At 32.4% G+C, this 18,765-nt stretch overlaps 1 protein-coding gene across 1 annotated transcript; it reads left to right on the top strand.

The window, feature by feature from the left end:
• The first annotated feature begins 13,027 nt into the window (after positions 1–13,027).
• LOC112210981 (aspartate and serine-rich protein-like) lies at positions 13,028–13,438 on the top strand. The gene has a single exon (XM_024361753.1). It carries the CDS (start codon positions 13,028–13,030, stop codon positions 13,436–13,438), a length of 411 nt encoding a protein of 136 aa, XP_024217521.1.
• The last annotated feature ends 5,327 nt before the right edge of the window (positions 13,439–18,765 follow it).

Genomic DNA, 18,765 nt, shown 5'->3' with positions numbered 1-18,765 from the left:
TACATATATATATGCTTATTATCGTACATCCTATTTTTTTATATAAATTTTAACCTTTCCTTAATCTACTTTTTTGCATCTTATTATCCTACATTGACGAAATATGTTTCGTTATTTTGTATCCTTTTGTTAGTAAAATAGTTGTTAACTATTTTTCGATCCTTTTTGACCGTACTCCCAACCATCTTCTTCATATAATTACATTTTTGGTTGTACTCCTGTGTTGTTGTGCTGTTAATATTGATTTCCAACTAATGTCACTTGATAAAAAACTTTTATGAAAAATTGCTTTTTCATTTATTTGTTAATTCAAGATAAAGGAGGTTATATAAACTAAGTTTTAGTCCATTTTTTTAATTTACAATTATTTCATCCATAAAAATATTTCGAAAATCTAGGATATAATGTACAAAAAAATAAACTAAGGTAGGGTTAAAATTTATCTTTATTACAAAAAGAGATTAAAAAAAAAAGATGTACAGTAATAAGTATATACATACACAAAAAAATAATAAAATAACTTAGATTATTAGATTTAAAATGAACAGAAAACTTAAAACACGTAAAAAATAGAAAAGTGGATATGAGAGCAATAAATTATTTATATATCATTTTTTATATTAAAAAAAAAAATTATTTATCTCTCAACCTTTATTTATTCACATCTTACTTCCTTAATTTTATCTTTTAATTTTTTTTTTTTAGTTTTTATTTCTTTCGTATTCATTTTCCTACTTTTACGTGTTCTGCTCATTTTAATATAGCCTAAAATTGGCTATGTTTTCTTTATTCAAAATATGAAGGAGATCGGGATTGCTGTCAAAAAGGAACGACAAATAGTTAACAACAACTATAGGGACGTTTCGTCCCTCCTATTAGGACATAAAAAGATAGATAACAACTAAAAATATTTCGAAAATGTAGAATAATAATATACAAAAAAATAAACTAAGGTAGGGTTAAAATTTATCTGTATTACAAAAAGAAATTAAAAAAAAAAAAAATGTAATAAGTACATACATACACAAAAAAATAATAAAATAACTTAGATCATTAGAATAAATAATTTAATTTCTATCCATTTTAGTCTCAAAACCTATTTTTCTTATAAGTTCGACGTTTCGGCCAATCCGGCCATCTTCAGGGACAATCTTAATACAATTTTGAAATTATATATTTTAAAAACTTTATCAATTTTTTTAAGTTTTCAAGGAATAGTGACTGTGATAAATGATAAATGATTTTAAGTGAATATTGACTAATTAGAAATTGTTGTTTTGACCTGGGCAGAATAGCCTGCATGGAGTTAGAGTTTTTTAAGTTATATAGTTTCAAAGTTGTATTAAGATTGTCCCTGAGGATGGCCGGATTGGACGAAACGTCGGACTTGTAAGAAAAATAAAATGTTTTGAGACTAAAATGGATAGAAATTAAATTATTTATTTTAAAAAAAATTACCAGTCTCAAGAAAGTCTTAAGATTATAAATTAAATTAGATTATTAGATTTAAAATGAACAGAAGACGTAAACACGTAAAAAATAGAAAAGTGGATCTGATAGAAATAAATTGTTTATATTTAATTTTTTATATTAAAAAGAATAAACTATTTATTCGTTCTAAATCTTTATTTATTCACATCTTACTTCCTTAATTTTATCTTTTAATGTGAATTTTTTTATTTATTTCTTATTCATTTTTCTACTTTTACGTGTTCTGCTCATTTTAATATAACCTAAAATTGGCTATGTTTTCTTTATAAGGCATTGGAACTTTTGACCGTTAGTTTAGTATATAGAGCTCCGAATGAAAAATTAATGATTTTTTAACGTTTTAAAACAGCCGCCATTTTTTAATCCCCCTACCTATACTTGGCAGACTCATCAATTTTGAATAGTAATTATACATATTTTTTCTTCTTCCCGGCTCTTGTACTATAAGACTTTTAAGGAAATAAAGAATGTTTTGTTTGATACTTAAATTTGTATGCATTTAATTTTATCTTAACAATAATTACCAGTCTCAAGAAATTGAAAAGATTATATAATTTAATAGTAATGTTGTTTTGTAAAATTATTAAAAATGAATGAGAAATAAAAGCTGTTAATTCTTAGATTGTCCCTGAAAATGGCTGAATTGGCCGAAACGTTGGAATGTTAAAGAAATAATAAAGAGTGTCGAGACTTATTAATTAATTTATTTAAAGAATTACTTACGATTGTTATTAAAGGTAGAAAATACTTACTCTCTACAACAGAAATTTCCCGAAGTATGCCTCATGAATACACCAGAAGTGCCGCAAGCTTATAAACATTTCTCGAAACAAATGTATTGTACATACAATTTATTTGTTATTTGTATTTTTAATTCAGTTGTAAATGCAAAATAGATTTATGATTAGTGGAGGATTGGGTATCGGAGCCTAGAGTGATATATCGGCGACAGCACCTACGCCATTGTGATAAAGTTCTTAAGAACTGCTTGAAGGTTAGCTACTTCAATTTGTGGCTTCTTTAATCGAATCGTCAATCTTTTTCCTTTGGTTTTCCAATTAGCATAAATTGAGTTTTATTCTCCATACTTTCCTCTGTTTTTTTTTTGTTTTTTTTTTGTCGTCTGCATATCAATGTGAACAGAGGATGTTGAAAAATCTTAAATCATTTCTTCTTTGAAAATATTATCACTTATATCTGTAAGTTTCAAATATATGTTCAGTTATTGACAATAATAATATAAAATAACAAACATTTGGCAAACAATGTAGAAAAACGGTTTGCCATGTGTGTGGGCGCCTTATTAGTTCATCGGTCGTTTAAAAAAAAATTGCCAAATTGAAAATAACAGTAAAAACTTCCATACAACGGATAACTTCGAGGATGATGATTACATCTATTATATGAAGGTGTCTGTTAACAAGAGGTTCGTATTAAAAAAACACACAAAATGAAATTAAACTGTGATACCACGAAAGTACGAAAAAAATCTTTAAACGCCATCAAATATGACCAAGAAAACATGCGATTTTCGAGTAATTATTTTTATGAGTTTAAACTTGTATACCCGAGCTTTGGGGCTCCACTAAACCTTGGAATTCATCTCACATCCAATCCTTAATGCTTTTTACTTTGTTACAAATCAAGTCATCCATCAGGACCTCAGTGTATGGAACATATTGCCGACTTGGCCAGAAGTCCAATCCTTCCATGATGAACTTCCCAACCACCAAACCCACTTGTTTTTATCCTGGCTTCCTCTTCCATAGCTGACAATCCTCCGAAGCGTTTGAAAAGAAGATGGCCTCGAGACCTTGTAATGTAGAATTATTATTAGAGTGCTATTAATGCTTAGTTTCTCTATATGCCTGTATCATATCATGACGATCTTACATCACATTTACTAGATGTATTGTTATGGAAATAAAGTTATGAATATCATAAAATAAATAAATACAAACTTGTACACTCGGCAGTCCAAGCTGCAAGAAATATTACCACAACGTTCGGAAAAGGGTTGTTCCGGTTGTCATGGTGAAATAAAAACACTGGCTAGATCTGTGTAGACAAGAGGTGTTACGGTTGTCATGGTGAAATAAAAACACTGGCTATATCTGTGTAGACAAGAGGTGTTACGGTTGTCATGGTGAAAACAAAACATGAACGATATGTTTGAGACGAGTGGGTTTTGTTTTAGTGGAGGTGACAGTTTGATTTTGAAACACGTTACGATTGTTCAATGTGAAGTGGTAATAGTTTAAAGACCCTCTGCCTTTACTGTTTGAATCGAAATAGCACCATATGAGAAATGTCATCGTATGTATTTTTTCAAAATTATGGTGTTCTACTTCAATGGACGGTCATTAACACTAGAAGTGGGGATATAGTGCAGTGACGATTCTTCAGCATGCCCTGGATAAGAGAATAATAATGTAAATATAGTTATTAAGGTTAAGCATTTATATTAAGGTTAAGTCAACCTATAAGTTTTAATTGTTTTATTAATTGATAAGAATTCTTTTTTTTTCCCTTTTTCATTCTGTTACATATATTTCTTCTTATTATTAAACTTTTGTACATTTAGTTCTGCTGCTCTTTCTCTGCTTTCAATTTGTTAATTTACTTATGTTTTTTTGTTGTTGTTCAGGGAATACTACGATAATTCAACAGGTGGGTAGGTAACACCCCTAGATTTTCTGTTATCTATATGTACAGGTATTCACCAGTGGTCATAATTCAACAATTGTTTATTAAGGGGTATATTTTAGTTATATTTTGGGCCTAATTCTTCGGGGTTTTCGTTATTTCCAAGAAAAAATAACGTGGCGTCTAAGGAGTAATTTATTCTTTATTGTTTCGTCTTTTTTTTATCCTTTTGCGATTATATTTTCCTTTAACTCACCCCCTTCTCCGCTGAGCGTGGACAACTATAAACGATAAACATATAACTAAGGATAAGTCAAAATTTACGATTATAGGGTGTCGTAACGTATTCGTTGGTAGTTTGAAAAATTATTGGCTGGTGACAGGGATTTGGATAACCAACCCAGACGATGATCTCCACCAGCAGTTGACGATGAACTTAGGTTTACAGTTGAAGAAAACCCTTACTAAACAGCCAAAGGACTTAAAGCAAAACTGAATTTAAGTGTATCAACAGTTTTTCGACGCTTAAGTACCATTTGTAAAGTAAAAAAATCGATCTATGGGCAGCAACTGAAGCGTCACGAGACATGCATTTCACTACTTACTGTATTCTTAAATAGCAAGTCAGAACAGAGCTGTAAATATATTTGTCTACAAACAAGAATCAATAAGAAACAGCCCCAGTCAAAGATAAAGGATAACCTAAATAAACGAGTAAACCTCCGTATTCGTAACTTAGGAGACCTAGAATAGGGTAGATACATGTTTTCCAAGTCCCTATCAAATCCTGAACTAGTTGGAAGTTACCAAGTTCCGGACTGCCTCTTGGTTTGTTCCCTTAGGAGGGGTCCGTTGTCGTTTAATGTATATATATCGGGTCTGGGGGAGGGAGGGTTGCAAGTTTCCTTCACCTACATACAAACTTATCTTGGATGGACTGTACAAAAATATAATTTGACTAAGAAAAGGTCAGGTTAGCAATGCTATATCCTATCCTAAACAGAAATTTCACACTACAATCAGAAACAACTGTTCTTATATTTAAAACAATTCTCAGGCCACTGCTGATGTACAGCTGTGAAGTCTGGGGAGCGGCATCCTTTACGAAATGGAAAAAACTACAATCTTTTCAAAATAAAGTCATAAGAATCGCTGTTAATGCTCCTTGGTTCATAAGAAATAGCCAATTGCATCGCGAATTACATATGAAGTCAATAGAGGATTATATCAAAAAACGGTTCCTGAAGTTTTACTCCCAGTTGCCGACAGTTAAAGGAGCAGTGACTTACAACCTGGGAAACCCAATCTCAACCCGAAGACTGGAACCCAGACTGCTGCAGAATATTTTTTAATAAATATAAAATTAATTCATAGTCACATTACCTTTATTTTACTTTTTATTATTACACATTTTATTTATTCATCATTATTATTTTTATTTTTCTTCTCTCGACCCTTTTTCAAATTAACTTGTTTATTTTTTTTACTATTAGAGGGCAATTGTTTGTTTTATTTAAGTGTATCAATATCATTATTTTTTGTTATTAATTTTACTTCCCTCTTTTATTAAGAAGCATTATTCTTATCTATTTATTTTTTTTTTCTTCTTTTAATAATAACATTGTTTATTGTTAGGAGTGTCTTTTGTACGATACTATTAATAAAAAACCCATAATCGACTGTTAAAAAAATATATATATAATATAACGGTTATATCAACCATGTAAGGCTCACCAGGACACTTCCTTTATGGTTAGTTAGGTCTGTGTGGAGAGACCATATGTTCATGGAAACAACTATAGGGGTATTCATGATGTTGTGTTAAATGTTATATGTTTTGCCATGTTAAATGTTATAACTATAGGATTGTGAGCAGCCCTATTTGAAGTCATGTTAAACGTTAAATGCATAAGAGTCCCTAGGGGATTTTCTCAGCAACTTGTTGTATAACCCTTTATGTTTATAACCTTCCTTCCAGACCCTCATGTTATTGTTTACTTCAGTTTTGATTTAAGTAATTAATTAAAACATGCCTAGAGTGAGTGAAAAGTGGAATTTGTGTGAAAGTTTAGCTTATGAGTGTCTTATTGATCTTCAAACTTGTGAAGAAGAGAATGAAGATGAGCTTATTGACAACTGTATTGAAAGTCACAACAACTAATATGGCGGCGATCTCAACTGGTCTATTGTGTGACGTCATTCTCGATTTAACTGACCAAGTAACAGACTCTCAGCCATGTTAAATGTTATTTCGTTTTACCACGGCAAAAGAAGGCAATTTTTTTCGATTTAACACGAGTTTTTCCATTTAACACGCTTTAACATAGATCATGAATACCCCTTATATAGTTTATAACAATAGCAGTTGAAGACTGTTTATAATTTAAATTAAATTAAATTAAAATCTGTACCACTACAACCCTGTTACTAGACCAACGGTTGTGCAAGGGGATGATTTTGTCAGAATCACGCTCGACCGCCAGATTTTTACCTAATTAAGGGTACCAATATATGAGGATAGATGTATCTCAGGAGGGATCCAGAACCCATAGTGTAAAAGAAAACAATTTTCTGTCCAGCCGGATTCCAAACCGGGTCCTTGGAGTTAGTAGCATCGTGCCTTATTACGGTGCTACCACGCTCCTCTACTGTTTATAATAATGGCTATTAAATACTATTAATAACAATAGTGTTCCTTAACTAGCGAAATTTACCGCCATGCGGTGCGAACGTGTACAAACTATAGTGAAAATAGTTGCCTGGGAAGTTGTGGGAGTTGGCAATGAGTTAATTTGGCGATGCACTACTCCAACACCCACATCTTAATATAAGTTCCCACCTTTTAATCCTATCATGATTGACAATTTTTCTTCAATTATCTCAAGCACTTCTAGGGCAGGGCGGAAAACGGTTGAAGCAGTAAGAAAGGAAAAACATTTTTTTTTTTTTTTAATAATTTATTTAAACTGTATACATATAAAAACATCAAGTAAATTCCCAAAATATTTAAATCAGTATTTCAGAATTGAAACTATTTGGGATGGTAGTAAAAGTAAAACAAGTCAGGATTTCAAATTATTCTACTGAGTGAAGAACACTTAAACTGTTTCCACTATTATCGGAATTGTTTAACTTTTTACTCCAAGAGCTAAGTTAGTCATTTCACCCCAACTTTTTATTACGGTAATAAAAATTACGTATGATTACTAGTCGAAATAGATGAGAATAGATATCATATAAACTATTCCTATATGTAATAAATTCATTTGTAGTACGACTGGACGAGATCTCTACGTTTTAATATTTCTGAGATATATTTTTTCATACATAACAATTTTATTAGAACAAGTAGAAATCAACATTTTGTCAAATAACATAAAAACTACGAAGATACAAATTATAGACTAATTTATAGTACAGTCGACTAGTTTGGGCCCTAATAGACATCTGTACGTCTTATGGTTCTTTAGATAAAGATTTCCTCAAGATAAAGATTCCTAACAACTAGAAATAAACATTTAGTGAATTTATAATGTCAAATATTATGAAAAATACACTTCCTACGAAGATAAACATTACAGATTAATTTATAGTACACTCAACTAGTTTTAATTTGAGCGCTCATAGACAACGTCTCATAGTTTCTGTGATATTTGTTTCCCACAGTAAATTCACTAATTACTGATTTTTCCTAAGCATCATTTATGAAATGTTGCTTTTTTAAAAGGATCTATCTCGGTAACTATCGAACGTAGGGCTCTAATTTTAGCGAAGTTACTCTACTTCAATTGGTGTCATATTAGGTTTTTTTAGTGTTGTACGTAGTTTGAAAAACTTAAAGAACTCCGAAAGAAAACTTAATCGTTGACTGGCCGAATGTAATTAATGAAGGAGATGGTCTGTAACCTGAGTGTTTGCGGTAACCTACACTATAACCTTCCTTGTTTATTTATAAGTATAATGTTAAAACAGTGTTGATGTTTATTTCTGAGAATTTTTTATTTTAAACTTGTGTTTTTGGGCAGTTCCTGAGATAAAGATTTCCCAACTAGAGGATTACAATAAATCCCACCAAATCACATTTACACTTCGACGTAAACCCATGACAGCTTCCTCTACAATATCCTTTAATAATACCCCACTTATTCCTGTCGAACAGATCCGTTACGTAGGACTACATCTCGACAAACGACTGACATGGAATCCTCATACAAGATTAAAAAGACAAGAAACTGCTCGTAGATTCCGACTATTGCAACATTTACTAGACAAACGGTCTAAATTGCCAATCCATTACAAAAGACTGATCTACATGACTATTATAAGGCCTATCTGGACATACGGAGTTGAGCTTTGGGGCTCCACTAAAGCATCAAATTCCTCCAGAATCCAATCCTTACAGTCCAAAATCGTTAATGCTCCTTACTTTGTCACAAATCAAGTCATCCATCAGGACCTCAATATTCCATATGTTGCCGATTTGGCCAGAACCAGATACCGTTCCTTCCATAATAAACTTCTCAACCACCCAAATCCACTTGTTTCTAACCTGGCTTCTCCTTCATTACCTAGTAATCCTCTCCTAGGCGTCTGCAAAGAAGATGGCCTCAAGATCTTCTCCTCTAGAAATGTTATTGGAGTTCTATCAGAGGGTAGATTCTCACATGTTTTTATCATGCCACTATGTCACCTACAGCAAATTTATTTGTTGTATATATGTGTATACAGTTGTAAATATCAATAAATAAATTATTAAAAGAAAAAAAAAAAGATTTCCCACAATAAATCCACTAATTACTAATTTTTCGGAACATTTTCCAAGGAATGCAATATTACCTCAAAAATTAATATCGAAGGCCCAAGGAAAGAAATGCACGTAGACTTATAATATTTTTACCCTTATAATTTTAGATTGTTGAAGAAGTTGGTACTATAGAGATAGGATCTGGACGGGTAGTAATATCATATAGACAATAGTTTGGTTAGTTTCATTAAGTCGATTGTTTGGAAATAATTGGTCATATATCGATAGCTATTATTTGCTGCCTCTTTAGACAGAGGCACCTGAAGAAACAGAATGCCTTCGTAAGAGAATTAACGAAATCATTTCAGGTCTTTAACAACGGTGGCTCGAATCAATACGGTAGCTTATTGACTAGATGTTGAGCAAAATCTATTGTATAGATCTATATTTGGACTATCTATATCTGTTGTAAAGTTGGGGGGGGGGGAGATTACAATATCTAGACCGTCATCTATTAGAGGTCAATTGATGTAAGCTTGTTGATTCCCATCTTTTTTTTTTTTTTTTAAACATTAAGAAAAAATAATTTTTCATTCGGAGCTGTATATTTTTATAATTACAAACAACACAAAAAAATCCAAGAGGACACCATTTAAAGAAGAATAAGTTTGCTAAAATAAGAGCCGAAATATACACATTTACGTTAAATAGCTCTCGAGATATAGCTTTTAAATTTCATAATGAATGCACTGAAAAATCAGTAGTTTGTGAATTTATTTTGACAAATAGATATTCCAAAAACTATTCAACGAACAGTTGCCTATTAGCTGTTAAATCAAATCTAGTTTAATGTTTATCTTCTTAGGAGTAGTAGTTTTTATGATATTTTCATAAAATTCAGGTCGAATCGTCGGTAAAAATAAATATTTTCATGTTTTATATGTGCGGGTACAAACAAAATAACTCAAAAAGTAAAAGAACTGTTTATTATGAGCCAAAATGTTTCGCCCCACGTTTTAGGTTTTCATTAGGGCCAATAACGATACAACCAACTAAAATAATGTAACATAATAAGATAATAGATAGCATGAAAGAAAAGTAAACTAAAATGTGGTAAATTAGTGGAAATTTATATAAAATAATAATTTACTTTCAATCAGTTTAGCGTTTGCCGACTATCTCGCACTGTTGGCAGAATCAGAGGAAGAGGCTATTCGTCAAATAAATACTCTACAAATAATAGCAGAAAAAGCAGGCCTACAAATATACGAAAAAACATAGTTTATACTTTTTTATATGCAAAAATAAAAGTGACCAGAAAATTTAAGTACTTAGGGGAAATAATTTGTCATAACGGTTTTGAGAAAGAGAGCATGCGCGAGAAAACCAACAAATTAGAACATTTAAGCTTTCAAACAGCTAAACTTTACAATAAGAAGAACCTCTTCTCCAATGCAAGGTTAAGGCATTACAACGATGTGATAAGGCCTATGATACCACACATGATAAGGGGTGGAGACCACATGCTCGAAACCCAACTTGGAAAAGCTGCTAAAAATAGATAAGAGGATCTTAAGAAAAATCTATGGGCCCTGGAAAACACAGGAATGGACACAAAAGGGACTTAAACTTTCAGATACCGACTGTCTAGATAGAGATACGTATCGGAAAATATTGAAAATTCTCACCGATATTGGAAGAGGAAAAAGATGAGTACGAAGTGGTCCGAAGAAAGAAAAGAAAGGCAGTCGAGGATCATGAAACTGCGTTGGGAAGAAAGAAAATCAAGACTACCAAAGAAGTTGGACCATTGATATTCGAAAAAACTACAACAAAAAATTTACTTTTTTCATTTTTATATAAAAGTTCATATATTTTTTCATCGTTTTAGCAATACTTTCGTTCACTTTTATATCATGTTATCTTATTCTCTTACTTTTTTATATTATTTTAGATGTTTGTATCTTTTTTTAGCCTTTATGAAAACCTACAAAGTGGGACGAAACGTTGGCTCATAATAAATATTTACTATTTGAGTTCTCTTGACCGCACACGGAACATATATTCCTTTTAAACTTTTAATAATATTTCTTGTTGCAAAATTTTAACATTTTCCTTCTTTAAAAGTATCGCAGAATAATATAAAAATATAAGAGTTTACTAATTTTTTTTTTTTTAATAGTATATCAACCAGATGACTTGATATCATAGCTCTTTATTTTATTAGTTTAGACAGGAAACAGCACGCAGATTCCGACCATTACAGCACTTACCAGACAAACGGTCTAAACTTCCAACACATTACAAAAGACTGATCTACATGACTGTAATAAGGCCCATCTGGAAATATGGAGTTGAGCTTTGGGGCTCCACTAAACCTCCATGCTCCTTATCTTGTTACCATAAAGACCATATGACCTAATAAGACCATAAAGACCTAAATGTTTCCTATGTAACCGATCTAGCCCGAACCCGATATCATTTCTTCCATTATAAACTCTCTAACCACCTAAACCCACTAGTTTCTAACCTTGCTTCCTCTTCCATTTATGGCAATCCTCCGAGGTGCCTGAAAAGAAGATGGCCTCGTGATCTTTTATTGTAAAATGTTTTTAGAGTTCTTCTACTGGGTAGTTTCTCTACATCCTGTATCATATCATTATGATCTTACTTCCAATTTGCTTGATGTATTTTTTTATACAGTTGTAAATGTCAATAAATAAATTTAAAAAAAAAAATAGTTTACTTATATATGTTTTACGATTCTCATTGTATTTTTTTTTTTAATGTTTACCTCATTGCTCTTTTGTAAATTTTCATTTTCATTTTCGTTTTTAAATATTTCACTAATTCACTTCTTTTTTTTTTTCCTTCGGTAAGTTTTCACTTTCCAATTCTATTTTTAATCGTTTTATATTTTGCCTACATTATATAACATTTTTATAATATTATATCTTTATTATTTCATATTATTGTTTGTTATTTACTTGATTTCTAGTTACCAAGAAAATGGAGTAACAGCCAAATTCCTGTGGTGTAGAAAAAAAAATTCTTGTTATCTTGCTTTTTAGTTTTCCAATCATAAAAATTATCTTGATTTGTACTTTGCCCTGATGAAAGCCTTAAATTTAGGCCGATGCATCGGAACACCACATGCACAAACACTGATCCTTTCTAATATAACAACATTACCAAGTTATAAATGACAACTTCATTTTTAGAATCTGCTTGAATTTTTTTTAAATTATCCGCTGAGGCGTTGAAATAAAATTGAGATAAAGACTTTAGCTGAGCATATAAACCTTTTTTATTGTAATGCATTAATTTTTAATAAAGATCCAAATAAATTACAAATAAAAACCTAACGAAACATCTAGATTTTAGGCAAGTAATGTTTTAACATTTTGGAGAGTAGGATTTCCCTCTTGGTATGGGGCCCCTAAAAAACCAAACCTCGCCTATGTTATGTTATTTTATATGTTAATGTGACACATCATTAGGAACATGATTGTTATCAGATGGTATTATATATTGTTCATCCACCCGATCCTTTTATAATGGAAGGTGGAAAAAAGACGACATACCTAAGACGGTAACGCGGAACTTGCTTATTATAATTGATTCATCAAAGTTTTTCCTCAAAAGTTTCGTTTAGCTGCGTTTCCTCTTCCTTCGTCCTTCCTGGCCTGCCGGTCACTTCCTGGTTAATGATCCCAGTCCTGTTCCCCTTGGATCAGCAGGTGTTCCAAGGAGCTGCGAGTATTCTGTTGAAAAACGAAGTTTGACGTATATTAGTTATCAGATGCAATGACGAGATGCGGGCAAAATAATATCAATGTAGGTTGTCGTGTTCAATGGAGAAAGATTTGAATAACCGGCATACAAGCATACCACAACATAAGCCTTTGGGAATTTTTCTCCGAGGTGTGGAGTTGAAATTGGGCTCATTCGGTCTCGTTAGTATAATTGATAATAGGGAAAGTATAACTGATAATAGGGATAGTATAACTAATAATAGGGAGAGTATAACTGATAATAGGGATAGTATAACTGATAATAGGGATAGTATAACTGATGATAATATGGATAGTATAACTGATAATAAGGGATAGTATAACTGATAATAGGGATAGTATAACTGATAATATGGATAGTATAACTGATAATAAGGGTAGTATAACTAGTAATAGGGAGAGTATAACTGATAATAGGAATAGTATAACTGATAATAGGGATAGTATAACTGATAGTAAGGATAGCATAACTGATAATAGGGATACTATAACTGATAATAGGGATAGTATAACTGATAATATGGATAATATAACTGATAGTAAGGATAGCATAACTGATAATAGGGATAGTATAACTGATAATAGGGAAAGTATAACTGATAATAGGGATAGTATAACTGATAATAGGGATAGTATAACTGATAATAAGGATAGTATAACTGATAATAAGGATAGTATAACTGGTAATAGGGAGAGTATAACTGATAATGGGGATAGTATAACTGATAATAAGTGTGTTCAAGTCACGCCAAACTGGCTTTAGAATGATGACTGTCATCCCGATTGACCGTCAAGGGATTCCTATTGAGCGTTATCCTAGCCAAATCGCTTCCTTGAGCACCCGTTGTTCTAGAAGTAGTTCTTCCTTACAACGTACTAAATCTAGAACCCTTTGTTGTAGTGCTACAGTTCTTTTCAAATGAGTTTCTCGACTTCGAACAAGTTTAAAATTCACAGACATTAAAATAAATAAAGATTATAGTGAGTAGAGGAAAAATAAATTGTGTTACCGCACGCAATAATACTTATGTAATCACAGGATATTATGAAATTGAAGCTTAATTTATAAATAATTTTCCTTCCAAAATTGGTTTGGTCCCAATCATCGGGGCTCCGCTGTGCACAGAATGCAGAATGTGAGAATTCCTTCATCTTTTGAATTGGACGAAGCCATGCCAATTGTGACAACTAGCGAGTGCTGCTCGTTAAGCCATTTAGCGGCGAGTAAAGGTCAGGATCCTAATGATGACCACAGATAACACCCAATCAGCGGATAATGGAGTTCCCAGAACGCTGTGTGTAATGAGGGCGTCTCTGAGGTATTGGGAGGAAAGAGGTCCTCAATCGAAGTAGAAAAATCGAACCAGGATTCGGTGATATTCTCAATTTTATAAAATGGTCGTATTCATGCTGAATCTGGTTCCCCATAATCTGCTAACCGCCATAACTAGAGCTAGATTCGTACTAAAAACAAGTAACTAATAATTTCAGGTAATCTTGGTAGCCTGTCGTGTCTCTACACGTTTGCCAAACACGAGGCAAATTCGCGCATGCGCTAGCCTATGGATACTACAAGTTGGCCTGAAATTGTAACCGCTCCGTTGAGCAGCCAACAGATGAATATTTGTTTTAATTAATTAAAGAATTTCCTGAACCTTTAGAGTTAAGATTTAACTCTTGTTTATGATTGTATATTTTAAAATGCTATCGATTTGGTGTAAATACTATTGTTTCAAACCTTGTTAAGATCTTTGGGAGTTTATTTTACATTTAACATAGCACGTATATATTTTTATGAAGACGTTATATGTCTAGGTGTTCAGTCCACAGGAATAACATTTATGTGTTGGGGTTATATACCTGTACTGTAGATTCATAAATACTGGAGGGGGGCGCCATATGCCACTAGGATAAACGTAACCCAGCACTACCTACAGTCTAAGCGGATAATTAGACTCCAAGAGGGCGATCGAGAGCTTTCTTCTTCTTGGTACCACGGCGAATTAAGCATGTCTGGCTAAGTACCTCCAGCATCGAGCGTGGTACACGGAGCAGCGAAGGATGGCAACCTCCGTTGAGTAGCAGCGACACACCATCCATCAGGTGACCCATAACACATGCAGACAGCGAGCAACTAGTTACTCAAGTAAGATATTTTCTACCAACCTAAATGGCGATCTTCATCACATCTCACCTCTAGGCCACTTCTTTCCCGCATATCAAAATTATTGCTTACCAAACTAACCTTATTATATTATTTTCGGCCTCCTTTCTTCCACCAGTTATTTTATTTAATTTAAATATATTAAGTTTTCTCAATATCACTTTTCTAACTAAAATCCTTCTGATATAATACCTAGACTTGGATCTAATTCCTTCATAGCTTAAAATTTGAGGAAGGTCCAGTCAAAACACTATGTAATTAAATTAAAAAGTATCTGATAAAAATTCCAGAACGAAAGTTGAATTTCTAGGTTATGCAGTACTACTTGTAAGAATTTTTGTCATCTACAGCCAACATTGCTGATAATTAAGTTTCCTTTTTTTTGCATTTATTTATTTTATTCATTTTAAAAGTAAAAATAGATTAAATCAATATATAGCCAAAAAATTCAAAAAGACTTTTTGTAAGACACTGCGTTCTTAAATAGCAAGTCAGAACAGAGCTGTCAATATATTTGCCTACAACGTAAAACAAGAATCAATAATAAACAGCCCCAATCGAAGATAAAGGATAATCCAAAGAAACGAGTAATCTCCTGTATTCATAACTTAGGAATCCGTAAAGCATTCCAAGAACCTACCCAATCCCTTACTGTAGAAGCGTTACCGAGTTTCGGACTGCCTCTTATTTTGATCCAGGTAGGAGGGGTTTGTTATCGTGGGGAGGGGAGAAGGAGCTAGAGTGAAGGATAGGCGAGTTCAACCCTACAGGCAAACTCATCTTAGATGCACTATACCTATAGTTTTGGAGTTGTTCCAAAAACTGTTAGAAAGGTTCCATGATATCCTGTCCAAATACCTCTAAAATACAGTTATATTTTGTTTATTATTTAGTCAGTTAGTTTTTTAATTAATCTCATTTTTTTTCTCTATATATAAGCTGTAATTAAGTGTAGCCACACTGTTTTATGACGAAAAAATGTTATTATAAAATTAAAATTACCTTTGTAATTGTTCTAAAGGGACCTAGTCCCAGAATAATAAACTATTTTTCATTTTATTTCATTATATTTATTACTTTTTCGAAAAATATAAGGTCGAATATTCGGTTTAGCGTATCAAATTTTCATAATAGCATCTCCAAATGTATATTCATTTTAAATAATTAATCATCTCTGATTATTTTTAATGAAAAATAAATAAATATAAATATGACAGTTTTATTATTACCTTGCGGAAATAACATAGGTTTCGTGTTGCCAAGGTTATTATGACGACAGTCAGTACGTTAGACTATTGTCATAACAACCAAAGATACTCGAAAATATAGTAATACTAGCTTTTTCACTTGTGTTGTCGAATTTGAAACGAGAGATGATTTCAGATCAGAGTAGGGTGGTTTGCGAAAGTTGTGTAAGTAAAAGTGTGTTGTGGAACGTGATGCTCATACCACAATAGATTTTTAATTTGTATAATTTGTCTATAGTCCACTAAAGCCTGTTGAACAGATTCGCTACTTAGAACACCATCTTGACAAAAGACTTGCTTGGAATCCCCATATTAGACTGAAGCAGCAAGAAACTACTCGTAGATTCCAAATACTATATCACCTACTTGACAAACGCTCTAAACTTCCTTTTTACTACAATTCTTATACATTATGATAATTAGAACAATTTTGACGGAATTGACCTTTAGAGCTCTACCAAACCATCAAATTCTTCCCGTATCCAATCCTTACAATCCAAAATCGTGATCCTCCTCATTAAAAGGCAGTTATTTCTCCCAAATTTTTGATACTTTGATGAAAACTATGTATAATTACTAGTTAAAACTGGCGAGTCTGCCAACTGTAGGTAGGGAGAATAAATAATTGTGGCTGTCTCAAAACGTTAAAAATAATTAATTTTTCATTCGGAGCTCTATATCTTTGAAACTACCAACAACAAAAGAAAATCTAAGGGAACATCATCTAAAGTAGAGTAAATTTGCTAAAATATGAGCCCAAAAACCATTTATGTACAGATATCTATTAGCACTCAAATTAAAGCTAGTTTAATGAGCTCTAAAGTAGTTTTTATGGTTTATCTTCAAAGGAGTAGTAGTATTCATGATTTTTTCTAAAATAAAAGTGATTTATAGTTGTTCGGAGAAATTTCCATTTGCCAAATTTATATTTATATGTGAATATCATAAAGACTACTACCCCTACAAAGATATGTATCATAAACTACTTTATAGTACGTTAAATTTCTTTTTTTTTTTAGTGTTGGCAGACAAATTTAACTGGCTTTAATGTGAGTGCTGACAGACTTCTGTGTGTCTTATGGTTAACAAACCACTAATCTTTCAGTACTTTTTAAGAAATATTGCTTTTTAAAAAGCTATATCTCGAGTACTATTGGACGTAAATAACATTATTAGGGCTGATATTTCAGTAAATTTACTCTTCTTTGAATAATGTTCTTTTAGATTTTCTTGTGGTGTTGGGAGTATTAAACAGGTAGAGCTCCGAATAAAAAATGTTTTTTAAGGAATTGAAGCAGCCACCATTTTTATTTCTCCTATCTATATTTGGCAGACTCATCAATTTTGACTAGTAATTATACATAGTTTTCATTAAAGTAATAAAAATTTGGGATGAAATAACTGCCTTTTTTTCATTCCGGCTCTTGTACTATTACGTCGCAGATAAACTCATCCAAATCTGCAACGAGTAGATATAGCTCCTCTCATTCCACAATTCTTACACATCCAAACCAATTAGTTCTTAATCTATCAGCCTTAATAATCCCTGATAATTCTCCGAGGCATCTGACAAGAAGATGGCCACGGGATCTTCTGTTTCAAAGCAATGATTGAAATACCACAATTGGGTCGTCCCAAGATTTTCTTATATTCTGAGACATGTATCACATTTACTTATTGTATTTGTATTTTTATACAGTTGTAAATTTCAATGTATAAATTTTATTTTTCTATTATTATCCCATATGGATATTATCACTTACACCACAATGTTATGCATTAAAGTATTAGTAAAAATATCGATATCGAATAGGAATTAATCGAAGCTGTGAAGATCGTAAGCGATGAAGGTCAAGATTGAGGTGTACGCTACTAGAATTAGCCTTGACCAGGTTTTGCTTTGTACTTGCAAGGCCCCCAGCAAGAGGTCAATAATCCAAATGTTGACCGTCATTCGAGAATGGTAGGTTCAAGGTGAACGGTATTCTTCCTTCCTCACCATGTTTACCTTTCATTATCCAGCATCTGTCTCATTAGGCTCTAAATTGTATAATATACGTTGCTTAAATTTGTCGTTGTCTAACATTTCCAATTCTTTTCACTCTAAATCTCCCTTTATGATCACCTTCGGCGGTCTCACTTTTTTTAAGAAGACATGCCTTTGCTAGGTAAAGAACTGAGGTGAGTGGGAAGAAAAAAATATTTAATTCATTTTATTACATGACCGAGGGTGGAAGAGGTAAGTTCGTTGGTAATTCCAAGGACCCGGATTTGAATCCAGTTGTGTCAGATAATTATTCTCTGTTTCACAGAAGCCATAAGCGAGCACTGTGGGTTCGCCAGCCCTCTGGGGTCCACCCAGCCTCATGAAGAGAGTACCTTTAATTAAGGTAAACATCTGGCACTCGAGTGTGATTCTGACCAAATCACCTCCTTGCATAACAGTTGGTGTGGTAATAGTACTTCAAAGTACTACACTCCTGACCCTGTTGTAGGGATGGGATATCGATATCGATATTATCGAAATATCGATATTTTGTCTCCGATACCCGATATTTTGAAATCGATATCGAGTAACCGATAATATCGGAATATCGATATTCTCCTTCAATAATATCGAAATATCGGTTTAAAAAAAAAAAATAAAAAAATAATGTAATATATCTTTAATCTTATATT

This window comes from Halyomorpha halys, unplaced genomic scaffold (assembly GCF_000696795.3).
Source record: "Halyomorpha halys isolate HHAL.00 unplaced genomic scaffold, Hhal_1.1 Scaffold449.1, whole genome shotgun sequence".
Lineage (NCBI taxonomy): Eukaryota > Metazoa > Arthropoda > Insecta > Hemiptera > Pentatomidae > Halyomorpha > Halyomorpha halys.
The sequence above is the reverse complement of the archived record's forward strand: the minus strand, read 5'-3'. Positions and strand labels throughout refer to the sequence as shown.

What these genes read in the sequence shown, in the direction of transcription:
- LOC112210981 (XM_024361753.1), top strand. Translation starts at nt 13,028, where the DNA reads ATGGATAGTATAACTGATAATAAGGGTAGTATAACTAGTAATAGGGAG.